At 33.8% G+C, this 17,914-nt stretch overlaps 1 protein-coding gene across 2 annotated transcripts in view; it reads left to right on the top strand.

Moving 5' to 3' along the window:
* ABCD3 (ATP binding cassette subfamily D member 3) overlaps window positions 1–17,914 on the top strand; it is an 80,067-nt gene that overhangs the window by 24,292 nt on the left and 37,861 nt on the right. For both annotated transcript variants that reach the window (XR_012000765.1, XM_072754570.1), the window contains exons 2-4: window positions 4,992–5,028; window positions 12,093–12,191; window positions 16,147–16,235. Coding sequence is in view for 1 of the 2 variants with exons in the window: in XM_072754570.1 (XP_072610671.1) it covers window positions 4,992–5,028; window positions 12,093–12,191; window positions 16,147–16,235 (225 nt within the window). In the remaining variant the exon portion in view is untranslated. The remainder of the gene's footprint in view (window positions 1–4,991; window positions 5,029–12,092; window positions 12,192–16,146; window positions 16,236–17,914) is intronic.

Genomic DNA, 17,914 nt, shown 5'->3' with positions numbered 1-17,914 from the left:
CCCCTTTTTAGTAAGTCCCCTCCCTGCCCCTAGCTTGAAGCAACACTGATCTGCTTTCTGTAACAACAGATTGGTGTTGGTTGCTCTAGAATTTCATGAGTGGAATCATATGCTATATACTTTTTTTGTCTAGCTACTTTCAGCATAATGCTTTTGAGATTTATCTATGTTGTGTGTATCAATTGTTTTTTAATTGTTGAGTACATTTTATGGATCTACCACAATTTTTTAATCCGTCGGCTTATTGATGAACATTTGGATTGTTTCTGGATTTTGACTATTAAAAATAAAGCTGCTATGAACATTTGAAGACTTTATATATGGACATATGCTTTTATGTCCCTTGAGCAAATACTCAGTAGTGGAATGACTGGATCGTATGGTAGTGTATGTTTAACTTTTTAAGAAATTTGCCAAACTGTTTTCCAAAGTGCTTGCATTACTTTATATTCCCATCGTCAGTATAGGAAGATTCCAGTTGTTCCACATCCTTGATAACTCTTGGTGTGATCAGTCTTTTTAATCCGAGCCATTCTAGTGGGCGTAAGCAGTGGTTTCTCACTGCTTAATTTTCATTGTGGTCTTAATTTTCATTTTCCTGTTTTCTTTTGTTTCATAGTTTTAGCTCTTACACTTCAGATTACTTTTTTTTGTATATGGTGTGCAATAAATGTTAAGGTTAATTTTTTTTTTTTTTTAACATATGGCTATCCAGTTAATCTGGTACCATTTGTTAAAAAGATTCTTTCCCCATTGAATTGCTTTAGCACCTTTGTCTTAAGTCACTTGGCTATATATGTGTGTATCTTTCTCGACTCTTCTGTTTCTTTGATCTATATTTGTACTCTAGTATCACACACTCTTGTTTACTGTAGCTTTATGATAAGCCTTGAAATGAGGTACAATTCTTCTGACTTTGTTCTTTTCCAAAATCTATTGGTTATTCTAGGTCCTTTGCAATTATAAATGAATTTTAAAATCACTTTCTTACTCTCTGCAAAAAACTCTGATGGGGTTTTTATTGGGATTGCATTGGATTTCTAAATCATTTTGGGGGAGAATTGACATGTTAACAATATTGAGTATTCTGGTCCATGAGCATGATACATCTCTCAATGTAGTCATTTATGATTTCTCTGCAGTGTATTGTAGTTTTCAGCATGTAGGTCTTGCACATTTTCTTTTTCTTTCCAAATTTATTGTGAAATATTTAATATTTTGGATGCTTTTGTAAATGATAAATTTAAAATTTCAGTTTCCAATTGTTCTTTGCCTATATATAGAAGTACAGTTGATATTTATGTATGGATATATCCTGGAACCTGGCCAAACTCACTTAGCTTTTTTACAGGTTCCTTAAGATTTTCTGTATAGATGTTTATAGAGTCTGCAATAAAGATGGTTTTACTTCTTCCTTCCAATTCTATGTACCTTTTATTTCTTTTCTTACCTTTTTGCACTGTGTTTTCCAATAACAATATTGTATAGAAGTCATGAGAATTGGCATCTTGGCCATATTCTGGAATGGAGACTCAGTCTTATAAATATGGTGATAACTGTAGGTTTTTTCTTTTTCTTAAAGATTATTTATTTATTTGAGAGGGAGCACGTGTGTGCACGCAGGGGTTGGGGGAGGGACAGAGGGACAGAAGGACAGAAGGAGAAGCAGACTTCCCGCTGAGCAGGGAGCCAGACAGGGAGGAGCTCAATCCCAGGACGCTGAGATCAGTACCTGAGCTGAAGTCAGTCTCTTAACCAACTGAACCACCCAGGCGCCCCATAGCTGTAGGTTTTTGTTGATGTCCCTTTCAGATTGAAGAAGTTCCTCTTTATTCCTAGTTTGATTAGAGTTTTATGATTAATAGGTGTTGGATTTTATCAAAGGCCTTTTCTGTATGTCTATTGGTATCATGGTTATTTTTTTTTAGATTGTTAATATAGATGAATTATGGATTGATTTTCATATGTGAACCTGACCCTTCCATTTCTTGGATATATCCTTCCTATACTTTTTATAAATAGTTGGTTATTGGTCTTGTCTTTTTTTTTTTTTTAATGTGTTTGCCAAAGAAAAAGAAGTTGGCACAAAGCACTTCTTGCAGCATATCGTAATGCAGAGGTTATCCTGAGGGAACACACCTGTAGTTGTTTGAATTCTAAGCTAAACTAGCCACTTTTTTGGGGGGAACATCATTTTTACCTGAAAGAATGACTAAATAACTGTAGTTATTTGGCCTTGAATATTGCAGACATTCTCTTATAGTACCTTCAAGGAAAAACTGCAGTGTTTGTTGCTAATGTTACAATTTAAGCTTTCAAGTGACTATTGGAATTTGGAAAACTTGTCTCTGCCACCATGAGCTTGATAGCTTCCCAATGGTTAAGACTGTTGATGAGATCGGTGGCAGTATTAACAAATATAATTCTAAAAAATATTGCATAATAAAATATATTACATTTGGTAAGTCTACTACACAATTCAGTGAATCATTATTTTCCAAAAGACTAATGCATATTACAAAATTTTGCATGGATAAAAGATCCATTGGAAGGGTAAATATAATGTAGACCAATAGATTTTATTGTATAAGGTACAAAAGTTCATTGATAGGGTTTCCAGACTGCACTGTAACATTACAGTATCCAGGAAGAATATCCACAGTTATGAAAATACTCCTCTTTTACAACTACCTATCTCTATCACAATAGGTAGCAAGAATGGAGACTCTAATATGAGAACCCAGTCTTCTTGTATTAAGTCAGATATTAATGAGATTTTCCAAAATGTAAAACAATAACACTTCCCTTACTAAATTTTTTGTTTGGAAAAATAAAGCTATTTTTGTAAAAATTTTATTTAACATGTAATATCTGTATTATCTTTAAATGAAATTTTTTATATCCTCAAGTGTAACGACAACTGATGATTAATGATTGTTGTAGATATTACAGATAATCTTGCCATTAGTGTGCAAATCAGCATATTTTGAACATGTTGAATACCTTTATTTTAATGTAGTTAGCTTATAAATTGATCTTTTCATAGCCAAAAGGAATACACAAGAGTAGACTATGTCTTTTGTTTTATAGCCTTTATTAGTTTCATAGGATAAAAGTCAAGAAAAGGAAAATACTGAATATTTGTTAGAATTGAATCTGCCTACTAGTAGATCATAGTTTTGGAAGTAAGTTAACTTCTCTCCAGTTTTTAGCATGACATTTCCAGTGAAAAAAATGTTACCCAATATAGGTTTCTAGCATACTGTTCTAATTTATCCTAATGATCTATATATCTTTATATCATTAATATTTTAAATATTGAGAACATTGATAGAAAACATTAAAGAATTCTTTGAAAGGAGGAATTTAGAAAGCCTTATAAAAGGGGGTTATAATTAACTGTACATGCCTGAACATATATAAAGGCATTTTCTGAAACAGCTTTGCAATCTTATAAAAACTTTAAAACACATAAACAACCTGTAATACAATTGAAAATAGAAAAAAATAATAAAGCTAAGCACTTTTAGAATGGGAGCATCTACTGAATTGTAGTTGTTTGGCTTTCTAGCCTTTTTCAGTGACCTGGTATCTTATTATTGAAAGTGTTCATTCTACACATTGATGGAGTTCAACTAAGTGTTGAACATAGAGGATTGAATGATATATGCCCCCAATAGTAGACATGAAGGTGTGCTACCCAGATTCCCCTTTGAAGAAGGGCCTACTGTCCAGCTATAAGGAGTTGGATGACCAAGTAACCCGTTCTGGCCACACCTTGGGGTCTGTCTTAGTTGTAGAGCCACTTTGCCTGAGTTCATGCCTTCCCTGGAGCAGCATGGATTTGTAGACCAAGCAAGATAAAGGTAAAAAGACCTGGCTGTTTCAACCCTTCACAGAGCACTCTGATGGACAGTACTTGCTACAGGGCTTCCTTCCTGATTGGTTGAAAAACTTTTTAAAAAGATTTTATATTTATTCATGAGAGACAAAGAGAGAGAGGCAAAGACTCAAGCAGGCTCCCTGCAGGGAGCCCGAGGTGGGGTGCCATCCCGGAACTCCAGGATCACACCCTGAGCTGAAGGTAGATGCTCAACCGCTGAGCCACCCAGGCATCCCATGATTGATTGAAATTTTATTGGGCCTGCATCAGTTTCAGTTCTGTCCACACTTGCTTTCCTTGCCTTCCTTTCATAGGTATTAATCCCCTATAAACATTTTGTATCCCAAGTACCACTTCTGGTCTACTTTGGAGAGACCAATCTGCGGTAGCTCAAGATCTCACAAAACTGATTTATTGGGAGGAGCTGTCAATCAGTCTGGAGATTTAAAATGTGATCAATGTTGTATAGAAGCATAGAGTCCTATGGTAGTGTGTTATAAAAAGAACCTAAGCCTGGTTATGATACTGTTTAGGATTAGTGGTCAGACCTAGGTGTAATTGCCTGATTAATCACTTTGAGTAGCATGAACTATCACTTCCTTACGTAGGCAGTTTTTTATTTGTAATGTCTAATGACACAGGTCTTTCCTCCTTTAGGCTATTAACCAGGGATTGCTCAAATGGCTGGGAGAAGATTCTCAGCAGCAAGAAAGAGGAGGGCCCAAGGCACAAACATTTTTTAAGCCCTCACTTGCATCAGCTTGCTAATATCCCATTGACTGGAGCAGTTCATATGGCCAAGCCTTGCTTCAAAGATAGCAAAATAGACTCCACATCTCCATGGGAAAATTTATAAAATGAGTGTTTGTATATTAAAAATTACTAATATAATGCTTGATACAGTAGTAGTTAATGTTTATTGAGTACTTTCTATAAATAATACTGAGTAAGGGGCAACTGAAACATTTAATATATTCTGTCTCTGTGTGATATGAAAAAGAAGGAACTATTTTTTGGGGAGAATTTAGTATATTCTTCTGATATCTTAAAGTAACTTTTATGATGGGAACAGTTTGCAAATAAAGCTCTCTTTTCTTTTTCTCTGCAGTAAGAAAAATGGAAAACCACCATTACAGAACAATGAGGTAAAGTTTTAACTAATCTACTCTTTGGGATTTCGTATGTATTTATTTTGTTACATAATTTTGAAGATTTATTTATTTATTTTAGAGAGAGAGAAAGAGAACCCATGAGCAAGCAGGGGCAGAGGGAGACAATCTATTTTTTTTTTAAAGATTTTATTTATTTATTCATGAGAGACACAGATTGAGAGAGGAAGGCAGAGACACAGGCAGAAGGAGAAGCAGACTCCATGCAGGGAGCCCAACGTGGGACTCGATCCTGGCTAAACCGCTGAGCCACCCGGGCTACCCAGAGGAAGAGAATCTTAAAGTACACTTACCTAGTGAGTGCAGAGACCCACTTGGGGATCAATCCCAGACCCATGGAATCATGACCTGAGCTGAAACCAAGAGTTGGAGGCTCAACCTATTGAGTCCTTCAGACATCCCTTGTTACATAATTTTGAATTAGGATAAAATCATATAATTTTAGAATTAGAAGGGAACTTAACTATTATCTTCACTCTGCTGTAATAATAGCAATTCTTTTTGACATAGGATTCCTTGATAAGGGATTTCTAGTATTTACGTGAATCTATTCATTTGATAAGCAGTACATATAATTTTAGAATTAGAAGGGAACTTAACTATTATCTTCACTCTGCTGTATATTATAGCAATTCTTTTTGACATAGGATTCCTTGATAAGTGACTTCTAGTATTTACGTGAATCTATTCATTTGATAAGCAGTACATATAATTTTAGAATTAGAAGGGAACTTAACTATTATCTTCACTCTGTTGTGTATTATAGCAATTCTTTTTGACATAGGATTCCTTGATAAGTGACTTCTAGTATTTACGTGAATCTATTCATTTGATAAGCAATCTATTCATTTGATAAGCTATATTAATTATAGCCCACGATGAGATTAATCTTTCCCTCTGCTCTCTTAGTGATTGATTGTATTTTGTCTTTCCTAGCCACTCAGGACAGGCCTGCTCTATTTTCTCTAATGGACTCATACTGTTTGAAGATAGTTGTATCTTCGAAGTCTTTTTTTCCCAACCCCTCATTCCTTCAAGTGTTTCTTAACTTGTCATGGTTTCCAATCCTTTTTCAATTCTGTATACATTCTTTTGGACCTATACTGGTTAGTTTGTCTAGCCGTTATTTTTAGACTACAACATAGTTCTATGACTAGTGTGGAATACATTGGCACTATTACATATCTAGTTATGAAAGCTGTATCGCTGAAATTCAGCCTAAAATTATTTTTACTTCTTTAGCCCTAACTGCTGTTTACATTGAGTTGAATTATGATAAATTATAATCTTCAGGTATCTTTCTGATGAACAACTTTGTTGACAGATTCCATACATCTGCATTCATCAGTTGATTTCTTTTTTCTTTTTTAATAACTGCTTTATTGAGATAGAATTCAAAGACCATATAATTTATCCATTTAAGGATATAATTCAATGGTTTTAGTATATTCACAGAGTTGTATGGCTAACTAATTTAAACTTTTTATCTCCCCAAAGAGAAATTCCATTACCACTAATAATCACTCCTGATTACCCTCTTTTCCTAGCCCCTAAAAACCATTAATCTGCTTTCTGTTTTTATGATTTGCCTATATCAGACATATTATTTAAAAAGAATCATGTAGTATGTGCTCTTTTGTGACTGGCTTCTTTTCACTTAGCATGATGTTTTGGAGGTTTATTTGTTTTGTTATGTGTATCAGTATTTCATTCCTATATATTGCCAAATAATAGTCCTTTGTATAGATTTACATTTTATTTATCCATTTATCAAGTTGAGGGAAACTTAGGTTGTTTTCATATTTAGGCTATTATGAATAATGCTGCTATGAACATTCATGTGCAGGTTTTGTGTCAACCTGTGTTTTTGTTTATTTTGGGTATATACCTAGGAGTGGAATTGCTGGGTCACCTGGTAACTCAGTTGATTTCTTTTAAATATTAATTTATTCCTATATATGGCAGCTTATTGGATTAATATTATTAGTCTATACTGTAGTATGTCTGTCCTGTTAGTGTAATTTTGAATGTAATTCTGACTTCTAGTATGGTAGGTAGAAGACATTATCCATAATTTAAATTGGCCTTCTCTTTCTTCTTCACAATTGCTGATAGTATTGACTATGTAAAGACCAAGGAAATTTACTCTGGCATCTCTTAATCTTTGTTTGCTTATTTTTGGTTATGGTTTATTTGGCTATAATTACATCCAACTATAGCAAAATCTGGTTCATACTTCTTTATTAAGGGCCACAGTAATTTTATAAGAAATGTGAAATTCCTTGAATAATCTATTAATGCTTTTATTAGGTCAGTCTCTCAACAAATATTGATTGAGGCCTTCATATATGCCTCGTAATTGGTCTTCGCCCTGGGTGTGTAGCAGATGTAAATGAAAGTCCCTACCCTTATGGAACTTACAATATACATGTCAGTTAGTATACTAGTATAATGTCCTTAAAAAAGAAGAAAATGGGAAGAGTTAGGCATGACTTATTCCTAGGAAACTCATGCTGGCTTCTAGTGTTTAGTATCTCTTAAATTTTCCCAAGTCCTCCATATAATGTCTGTTCTCCGAATATCCTGAAGATTGATATCAAAATTGCTGTTCTTTGGTTTCTATGATCTTTTTCTCTCGCTTTGAAAAATGGGACAAGGTATGCTTATCTCATTGTCTGGCATATCTCCATCTTCATAATCTCTCATGTCTAAATTATATCTGAATAATCAAACCTTAATTATCTTAGTTATATCCACCATCTGCATATCATATCTTCCAAGTTCTAGGACATCATTAAAACTTGTCAGTACAACTAAATTCATTCACTGATTTTTTTAATTCGGTTTTTTGTACAACTTTTTTTTTTTAGCATATACTTATTTGCTCATTGTATGGTGTGAGCAATATAACTTTAGGTTACATGAATTTTTTGACAAAAGGGTTAAATATAGTATGCATACTTATACCACATTTGTAAAATTTTTAAGAAGTGAACACACATATACACATATGTGCTAAAATGAAGACTGGTAGGATATGTCAAAATATTAATAGTTGGTACCTCTAAATGGTAGTATAGGCTCCTTATTTTTGCTCATCAGAATTTTCTAATTTTTCTATAGTGAATGTTATTTACAAAGGAAAGCAGTTAAGGGAATTTTTTTCATTGACATTTTTTATAATTTTGCTGAGATGGTACGGTTTTCACAAGACATGAAATTTAGGAAGGAGGAAAATTTAGTAGAGTTAGCAGTATAAAGAAATAGTTGACTTGATTTAAAAATACTTATTTAATTTTGATGGCAGTATACATGATATAAAATTTAAAATATATAAAGGTAAACATTGGTGCTTTTATTAGGTCAGTGGTGGATTTCTAGAGAACTGTAAACTCAGATGGGAAATTTAGTATTCCCATGCATATTTTATACCAGTAGGGTTTGTGTATGTATGTATATCTTCATAAACAATATAGGTAGAATTATTTTGCATATTAAAAAAGTTTATGATTTTATGATACATGGTATATACCATTCTTTTTCTTCAGCATATTTTTAGATCCTCTGTTAATGTACATTTGATAGCTGTAGATCTAGAGAATTTAACTGTTCTGTAGGATTTTGTATAAATAGCTGCTTCCTTTTTTATAATTGGGTAGAATTTTCATTGCATAAATATCATATAGTTTATATAATCTCATTGATGCACATTTAGGTTTTTGATTTTATAATATAAACAGTGTGCAAATGTTCTTCATTTATTTAAGCATATGTGCAAGAATATCAGTACAATAAGTTCCTAAAAGTAAATTTGCTGAGTTATTTTACATTTTACAGTCTGTGTACATTTTACATTTTGATAGATGGTACACAGTAGCTGTATCAATTTGTACTTTGTCCAGTAATATACAGGAATGCTTATACTCTTGTCAGTGCTGTATGGCCTTTTATTTTGCTTGTTGTTTCAGATGTCTATTTCAGTCCATTCTAGTTCATCTCACCTTTCTAAGTTGATTGACCCATCAATAGGAACTTCACTTTGCTCTTTGACCTTGTTGCCTCCTGAATGTTCGGTACATTATTTTCTGGTTGCATCATTTCTTTAACTGTTTAAATGGTCTTTATCTACTGGTTTGCTTTTTCAATAATTTACATTTTTAATTGATATCCTCAAAGTATTTTTTATATATATATTTTTAAGATTTTATTTATTTATTCATGAGAGACACAGAGAGAGAGAGAGAGAGAGAGAGGGGCAGAGACAGAGGCAGAGGGAGAAACAGGCTCCATGCAGAAAGCCTGATGTGGGACTTGATCCTAGGTCTCCAGGATCACACCCTGGGCCGAAAGCGGTGCTAAACCGCTGAGCGACCCAGGCTGCCTTATTATTTTTTTTTTGTATTTTTTAAGAAATACTAGAAAGTACAGAGGTGGGGAAAAGTCAGTTGTGAATTTAAAAATGAATTCGTAGAAGAAGCTAGTAGTGTTTATGAAATGTACTGTCTCTGTAGGTACTCTCTCCTTTAGATTGGTTCCAGGTATGAATTTTATTATGTGCCAAGAATGGTAGAGCATCATGGTATTTCAGCCTTTCCGAACCACCTAGTTGTTTAGTCTAGGTGTTTCTTTGCAGAACATGCTGTGATGACTTTAGGAAATATATATGCAATTCTTTCATGGCTTGAAATGTAATGGAAATCAAGTCAGGCTTACAGGTGGCTTATGATTTAGAAGTGATGACAGTAGGAACAGAAATAAAAGAGGAATTAATATTTTAAAGTGCTTCAATGTGACTTTCTTATATCTTTTTTTAAAACCTTCCTCGCTTTTTTTTTTAGATCATTTCTTGAAAGCAGCTAGAAGCTAGAAATAGGTAATCCTCTATTTAAGTCAGAAGATGGCCATTATATTATTACTCTATTTAAGGGTGTTAACTCCACGTGCAGTGGGGTGAGGTAGGGAGGCAGTGGTAAGAGGAAAAACTTGAGAGTAGAAGTTTAACTTTCTTTTTTAAATTTTTTTAAAAGATTTTTTTGTTTATTTATGAGAGATAGAGAGAGAGAGAGAAAGAGAGAGAGAAAGAGAGAGAGAGAGGCAGAGACACAGGCAGAGGGAGAAGCAGGCTCCATGCAGGGAGCCTGACATGGGACTCGATCCCAGATCTCCAGGAACAGGCCCTGGTTGGAAGGCGGCGCTAAACCACTGAGCCACCCCGGCTGCCCTTTCTTTTTTTAAAAGGTAGTTGGTATCTATTGCTTTGTCTTTATTCTTTTCTTCCTATGTTTTCTCAGTTTGGGGGAAGTAAAAGGGGAGATTTCTGTTGAAGTGATAGGATTTGGCTTGAGAATAGACTAGCTAAAGTAAATAGACTGTGAGTAGTGTTTTGGTCTGTTTTATTTACTGATGTGTTCCCATCATTCTGAACAGTGCCTGGGACTGAGTGAATATTTATTGAATGAATGAATGAGCACATGCGTATGTGAACGAAGTAGCCTGGGCTTCTAATTCAGTAGGATGAGATTTGCAACCTTCATAAGGTTTGAAAGACCCGAACTCTGTTCCAGGTACAGGGTAGGCTGGACCTTATCCATCTTAGTCTTTCTGATCTAACTCTACAAACACAGTGCATTCAGATCTCCTTTCTTGGTCTATGATTCTGTAATGCACTCAGTACTTGTTAGGATTATATAAATATAAAGCACTTAGCACAATGTCTGACATATAGATGGTAGCTTATTCTTATTCTCATTCAGTACACAAACTATTTCAGGTTCCTCAACTTAGATAAAACATATTTACAGTAAAGCTCATCTAATTATAGACTTTACTATACCCTGGGTATTTATTAAGAGTTAAGAAATAAGTGAACAGTGATCCTGGGAGTTGGGGGAGGGGGCTAGGTAGGAGGATCTGATCCTCCTGTGTGTTGCCTGTTGCAAGAAGTTTCTCCTGTGTGATCTTCCAAACACTTCAGGTGTAGTAAAGTAAATAGTCTCTACCATACCCAATTCATCTCACTTTTTCCTGTTCCTTCAAAATGAAGAAACATCCGAGAGTGATAAGATTAATTACTGCTCCAAAGTTTCTTCAGTGATTTTGTGCTACACTGACTAGATAAACTCTAAATCCTTACTATGGTTTCAGAGGTCTTTTATAGACCCTGTCAATCTCTTCAGTGTCTCTCATTTTTCTCTTTGTTTTAGCAGTTCTGTCTGGCTCTTCAGTGTGTGCACTGATTTTATTCTCAACACTTGGTTTTTGTGCTTGATGTTCCCTGTGCTTGACTACTTTCCTTCCCCAAAGTTACCACATGGCTTCACTTTATTTATGTCTCAGCTTAAATGTCACCTCCCCAAAGAGCTCTTGCTTGTTATCCTGTCTGAATCAGTCTTTTTTTCAGGGTCCTGCCTAGTGTATCTGTAACAATTTATTGGTTTATTTTTATATTTCTCCTGCTTAGAATGTGAGCTGTAGGAATAAAAAACCCTTGTTTGTCTTTAAGTTGATGAGGAAGAAAAAGTGAATTGGTAGATTGCATATTGGAAATGCTAAGTGTTAAACCTGGGAATCTAAATCTTTCCAGTAATTAATATCAGGAAAATTACTGTTCAGGATTTTAAAAACATTCTGCTGTTAATCAGGAAGTGGTATGTAATAAAGAGTCAGTAAGTACTTGACCATTTCTTAGCTGTCTCTCTGGTCTCATCTTTTGCTACTCTATCTTGCTTATAGTTCTAGCCAGATTGTCCATTTCGTTGCTCCTAAAGCAATTACATGAGCTTTCACCTTGGCATTTTGTACTTGCTGTTTCTTCTGCTTACAGTATTCTCCCAGATATTCATGTGGCCCAGAACTTCTTACTTCCTTATTTAGTTTTTGATAACATCTTACTTTCTTGAAAGCATGTTTGAAGAACAATGCATGTTTGCACTCTCTAAATGCAATATCCATTTTAATAATTGTTACTATTGACTTAGATGAAATGTGGTTCCTTAATCTTACTTGTTATAAATATCTTAATTTTTTTTTTTTTAATATAGAAAGAGGGGAAAAAAGAGCGAGCTGTGGTGGATAAGGTGTTTTTTTTAAGACTCACACGAATTCTGAAAATCATGGTCCCTAGAACATTTTGTAAGGAGGTAAGTCTTAAATTACAATGTTAAGTGTTTAACTATTAAGGTTACATGATATCATAACAATAAAATTATATACTATACTATAGGTCAAATATTTTCTGTGTAGGTAATGAAGACTAAATTTTTTTTCTTTAAATGATCTATTATCATAGCAAGTACCTTTGTTGTTTGGTGCCAGTTTTTGAATTATTTTCTCTTGTTTTTGAAGTAGTACTTCATTATATTTTGTGTGAAATACTAGAGTACTTCAGTGCAGTTACCCTAAATGTTTGTTTTAATATAGCTAAATTCTGTCAATAAAAACAAGATTAAATTTTGAAAGACGAACTTTTTTATTACATTGAGATGTTCATAAGTCACATTGATATGGAATATGTTTGAAGGTTGTTCTTTCATATTTGATTAAATATGTTTTTTGTTTGTTTTTTAAAGATTTTATTTATTCACCAGAGACACAGAGAGACAGAGACATAGGCAGAGGGAGGAGAAGCAGGCTCCATGTAGGGAGCCCGATGTGGGACTCAGTCCTGGGACTCTAGGATCATTCCCTGAACTGAAGGCAGACACTCAACCACTGAGCCACCTAGGCATCCCATTGATTAAGTATGTTTTTGAGATGCCCAAAAATACATGAATTTTTCCCGTATTTTCAGGAAGTGAACTGATAGGAATAAAGTTTTATTATCCTTTTCTTTGTTCTTTTATCAAGATTATCTTTATCATCATCTGAGAAGTATTTTTAATGATTAAAAAATGAGGTAATGCTGTGTTCTCCATCTTTAATCACCTTTTGTATAACTAGAAATATTATCATCTTGTCTCTTTCTCTTCCCTATACTTCATCCTTTCAGTCACTGGTATTGGGTCATTTTTCATTCTAGACATTCTTAATGTGGATATTGTAGTGTTAGTCTCTCTTCAAAGAAGCTCCCCCTTTTTTATCTTCTCCACCAAATTTATCTTCTTGAAACGTAATGTTTTCCATTGTTAAAATTTTAAGCAGCATTAGCCTTATAATCTATTAATAAAAAAAGCACTGTAATCCCCAACGAGAATACACATTCCTCCATTACACTGGACTTGCTCTCTTTTTCCCTCACTTCTGCATCATGGCTAGTGGATTTCCACCCTTATAAATCTCTAAGACATAATTTAATAATGTTTTTTCCCCCTAGTAAGATAGAGATAATACGTGTTTCCTTGAAGAAAAATTAGAAAATGCGAATAGATTTTTTTTTTCCTTTTTGGTGCTTCTTAGCCTTTCACTCAGAACTTCTATCAGTATTTTGGTGTCTAGCACATATTTTAATAAAATTGAGATCACACTGAGACTTTTTAAATCTGCTCCCTTCCTTATTTTTGAATGTTTTTTCCTTGAGTTTATTTTAAATTAGTCTTCCTTTCCATTCCTGTTGATCTCACTATATATATCTTTCTTATCTGGATTATCATAATCTCTTAAATGGTCCTTTTGCCTCTTCTCATTTTCTTAATAGTCTTTTTTCTAAAACCTTAGTAAAAACACATTTGACTTCTTTTTTCTTGTAGGGTAAGTCACAACCTGACTTTGACCTTTCTTTGACTATCATCTGCTTAGAAGAGTCTTAGCTATTTTGTAGTCAGGCTCTGTGCTCTTGTGCTTTCATGACCTCATATCTGTGCCCCATTCCCCCAACAAAGACAGATACTAATAAAAAAATAGCTTGTTGCTCATTATCTTCTTGGTGAAGTTTTCTCATTCTACAACCCACCTGATTGAAGAATTCTTATTTAAAGAATTTATTTAAAGAATTCTTATTTTCCCCTCTTAATCAGTTAACAGTTCAGTGATCATTTGACCTTTTAGTAAGTGAAGTTTACTCATTCTACAACCCACCTGATTGAAGAATTCTTATTTAAAGAATTTATTTAAAGAATTCTTATTTTCCCCTCTTAATCAGTTAACAGTTCAGGGATCATTTGACCTTTTAGTAAGGGTTTTCTGAGTGTAAAATGAATGTGAGACATTGGATAGATCTCTGGGAGTTAGTAAGGGAGATACCAGGGCCTAACTTGGCCAGCCTCCCAGCTTTCTCTAGGCCTCGCTATGCCACAGAGTTATTTTACATGCAATCTTTGAGAAATATAAAAATCCAGGTTTAACCCCAGTTCATGTAAGTAAAATAAACTCTTGTAGAAATCACAGAAGAGGTAGAGATAGAGAGACTAACTGATTTAGGAAATAGAGAAATGATAATACCACTTATGAATATATGGAAGCCATACTTATCATGAGGTGAGGGACTGCCTAAATCAGTGCAAATCTTTAGTTTCTGATACATTCTACAAACCCATTAATTCTGGGAGTGGTAGTGATTCTCAGGGCATCCTTTGTAGAAAGGCGATTCCTGATTTCAGGAATCAAAGTTGGCCAGATTTTGCTAAAGTGAGACAAATAAAGATTGTACCTTTTTCAAGGAAAAATTAAGCCCAGAACAGAAAATGAAGGAAAAAAATAAAGGATCTTTTTCTAGTGTTACCTTATACGTCAAATGATTTAGGTTTGAGACTGTATTTAAGATTGGAATTAAAAGTTAGCATTACTGTTAAGTGATATCTACAGGTAGTGTTTATTAAAATCTGTTGCCAACTGAATACCTAACTTTCAGATGATGGATAGGATAAGAAGATGGTATCTTTGCTTTCTGGCAAATGTTGGAGTAGCCGCTATCACTGCTCAGTTACACAGGCCGTTTTTGACATTGTCTTTTCTTATGGCTTTATTATTCTGTGTTTATGACTCTCTGCCTTATCTGCACCTGAAGTGCTGTATTTCTAGTACCTTCACCTTTTTTAAAAGCAATGTTTTGCAAAAATTACGTAAGTTATAGTTGCAGTTGCCACTCAGCACCATAACTTTGACTTTAAATATATTATCCAGCAAATGACCCTGCTGTCATATGCCCTCCTCTCTGACTTTAGCTTCTATATTACTGTCATTATTATTCCGATTTAGAGATTTAAGTAGGGTCAGCTTTGACTGTGTTGTGTTGGAAGTTGGAGGGTAGGTTCTCATCTCACAAAGAGAGAAGGGACTCCTGATGGGCCTTTCATCTTTCCCCTGGGTAATCCCATCTTCCACAGCATTGCTTAAGTAATGTTCTCAAAATGACACATTTTAACATTTTGTTTTACCTAGAGACTTGCAGTAGTTTAATATTGCTAAATTCTGCTGGGTATCCACTTTGTTATTTGTATGACTTCAATCTATTATCTATTTTCTATTTCCCATTAAATCCCGTATCTTTTTTTACTCAATTCTCATCCTCTTCTTTATTTTAGTTGGTCTGTTTAATGTATTCCTAACATCAGAACCCTCTTTTGCCAACCCCTAGGTCTTTCTGTCCTGTCACTTATTACATGAAGTGATGCAAATTATTTACTTATTTACTATGCTGTTTTCTTATTTTTTTGTGTGTAAATCTTGCCTTAATCACTAAATTGAGGGCAGGGGAATTAGTAGAGATTTTTCCAACAATTGAATCAAATTTATCCCATTAGGCACAATTTTAACCTTCAGTATTTGCTTAACTGTACATTAATAGTTACTATGATTTTTTTATTAGACTTACATATTAAAAATATAAGACAGCCACAATACACTGTGATTCAGGTAATGTAAGTTACACTGCTAGCTTCTGCTAATTGTATGAAGGCAAGTCATTTGAGCTGCCTGGGATTCACTTTTGAATTCTGGATGACAAAGTTAGATCAAATGCTGTGTAAGGCTTTTTAAATTTTTATTATATTTTTAAATTCTTTTAAAACTATATTTAAAAATCGCATATAGGTAAAATGTCAGCCACTGTGTTAAAACTAGAATAAAGATTTGAATTTAGAAATAAAAAACCTTTACCAAGGTAATGTTTCTTTTAACTTTTAAAAATGCATTTATTTTACTATACCTGGTTTATTTTAGACAGGTTACTTGGTACTTATTGCTGTTATGCTGGTGTCTCGAACATATTGTGATGTTTGGATGATTCAAAATGGTACACTCATTGAAAGGTACTTTTCTATTCACCTTCCTCCTGTATGTATAAAATACTCATTTGTCTCATATTTAACATTATCTTAAACAAGACATAGATACTCATTAGGTATAAATACTTAAGTCAAAGTATGTGTTAGTTCATTTACTTAAAAAGAGATATTTATTGAGTGTCTCCCATGTGCCAGGTACCATGCGACTCTGTGATAGGGATATACTGGTGAACAGGGGAGACCCTGTGCCAAGCCCTGCAGAGCTGAGAGTTTATAGAGGGTTAGGAACAAGGAAACAAATTAAAATGCAGTATAAAAAATGTAGTGGGAGTTTAAAAAAGTCACCAAGTTGGATGTCTGAAATTAATGAGGTAATTTGGAGGAAAATAATACCAAAGAATTTCAGAGAATCATTTTGAGAATGTTTATTATAAGCACAAAAACAATTTGTTGACATTTCCTTCAATTTCTGAAGTTAGTGCTTTATATGTTTTTTCATTATAGTCTTTGTACATATTATTTCACTATGATAATTTTGAATTTAAAAACTTACAGTAACAGTTGGGATGTTAACATTTATCTATTAAAAGATTTTATTCCTTGTGATACGAAATTGAATGTCAGAGTAAAACATTTTTCTTGGAATTCTGTTTCCTGGTATGCAGTATTTTATCAGAAAATTTCTTAAAATAATAACTTTCTGAATGCAGTACTTAAAATTTTTGAATGAAGGCTGTCTAATTTTGAATTGTTTTTTTCCCCCTCATATTTTTGGTTTGTTTCTCAGTATTTGTAGGATGAGGAAGAATGCTTTATGCACATGTTTTCTGATTCATCTCTCTAGGAGAAGAGAAAAAGTTACTTGCATAGAATTAAAGCCAAGTGCCTCGGAACATGTGTAATCGTGTAGGCTCTTGTATTCAACACAGGTCTCCTTGAAACCTGTAGTCGTACCCTGCCCTTTTCTCCTAATCAAAGTTAATACAAAACAGCTTAAAAAGGAATACTTGAACATAGCTTAATGTTAAATAGTTTTACTGGTCTTAATCACAAACATATCAGTTCTCTCTTCCATTTTTCCACTTGTAACTGCCATTCCCAGAGTCCGTTGTTTTCCTTTTACTGTTCATCTCTACCTCTGCATTTCAGTGTAACTTGTATTATTGTCCTAGATTTTTCAGTTTTAAAGAGCATGCATTTATTTCCTGCTTTGAAAGATGGAAATTAGCTCTTTTACACTCTTACCCATGCCTGTGCCCATCCTTAGGTTGTTTTACTGCATTTTTTTGTTGTTGTTAAGTCAGAATTTATTGTTTACATTTTTTGCCTACTTAGGAGCTGAGCCACATACTGTACTTTGGTAGTTTCTTTGATATACACAACTTTTTTCTCCCCCTGGTATTTAAAAATTACGGGTTTTTGTTTGTGTGCCTTAGTTTTTTGCCTCCTTCTTACTAATTCAGCTCAAGCTTATTGACAACACTTTGTAAAATCTTTTCAATATTGTAATATGGTCATACACACCAGGCGATCTTTTGATTTTTGTCTATTACCACCCCACCCTATACCTCTTGTTAGTTTTTTCTCTTCTAACCCTAATCAATATTGATTGTACTTTAAGCTCACTAAAGAGCAGTCCTGTTTGAATTTGTTTTAATTATGATCTTGGGAACTTTTTTTTTTTTAAGATTTTATTTATTTAT

The sequence above is a fragment of the Vulpes vulpes genome, chromosome 3 (assembly GCF_048418805.1).
Source record: "Vulpes vulpes isolate BD-2025 chromosome 3, VulVul3, whole genome shotgun sequence".
In the NCBI taxonomy this organism is placed as follows: Eukaryota; Metazoa; Chordata; class Mammalia; order Carnivora; family Canidae; genus Vulpes; species Vulpes vulpes.
The sequence above is the reverse complement of the archived record's forward strand: the minus strand, read 5'-3'. Positions and strand labels throughout refer to the sequence as shown.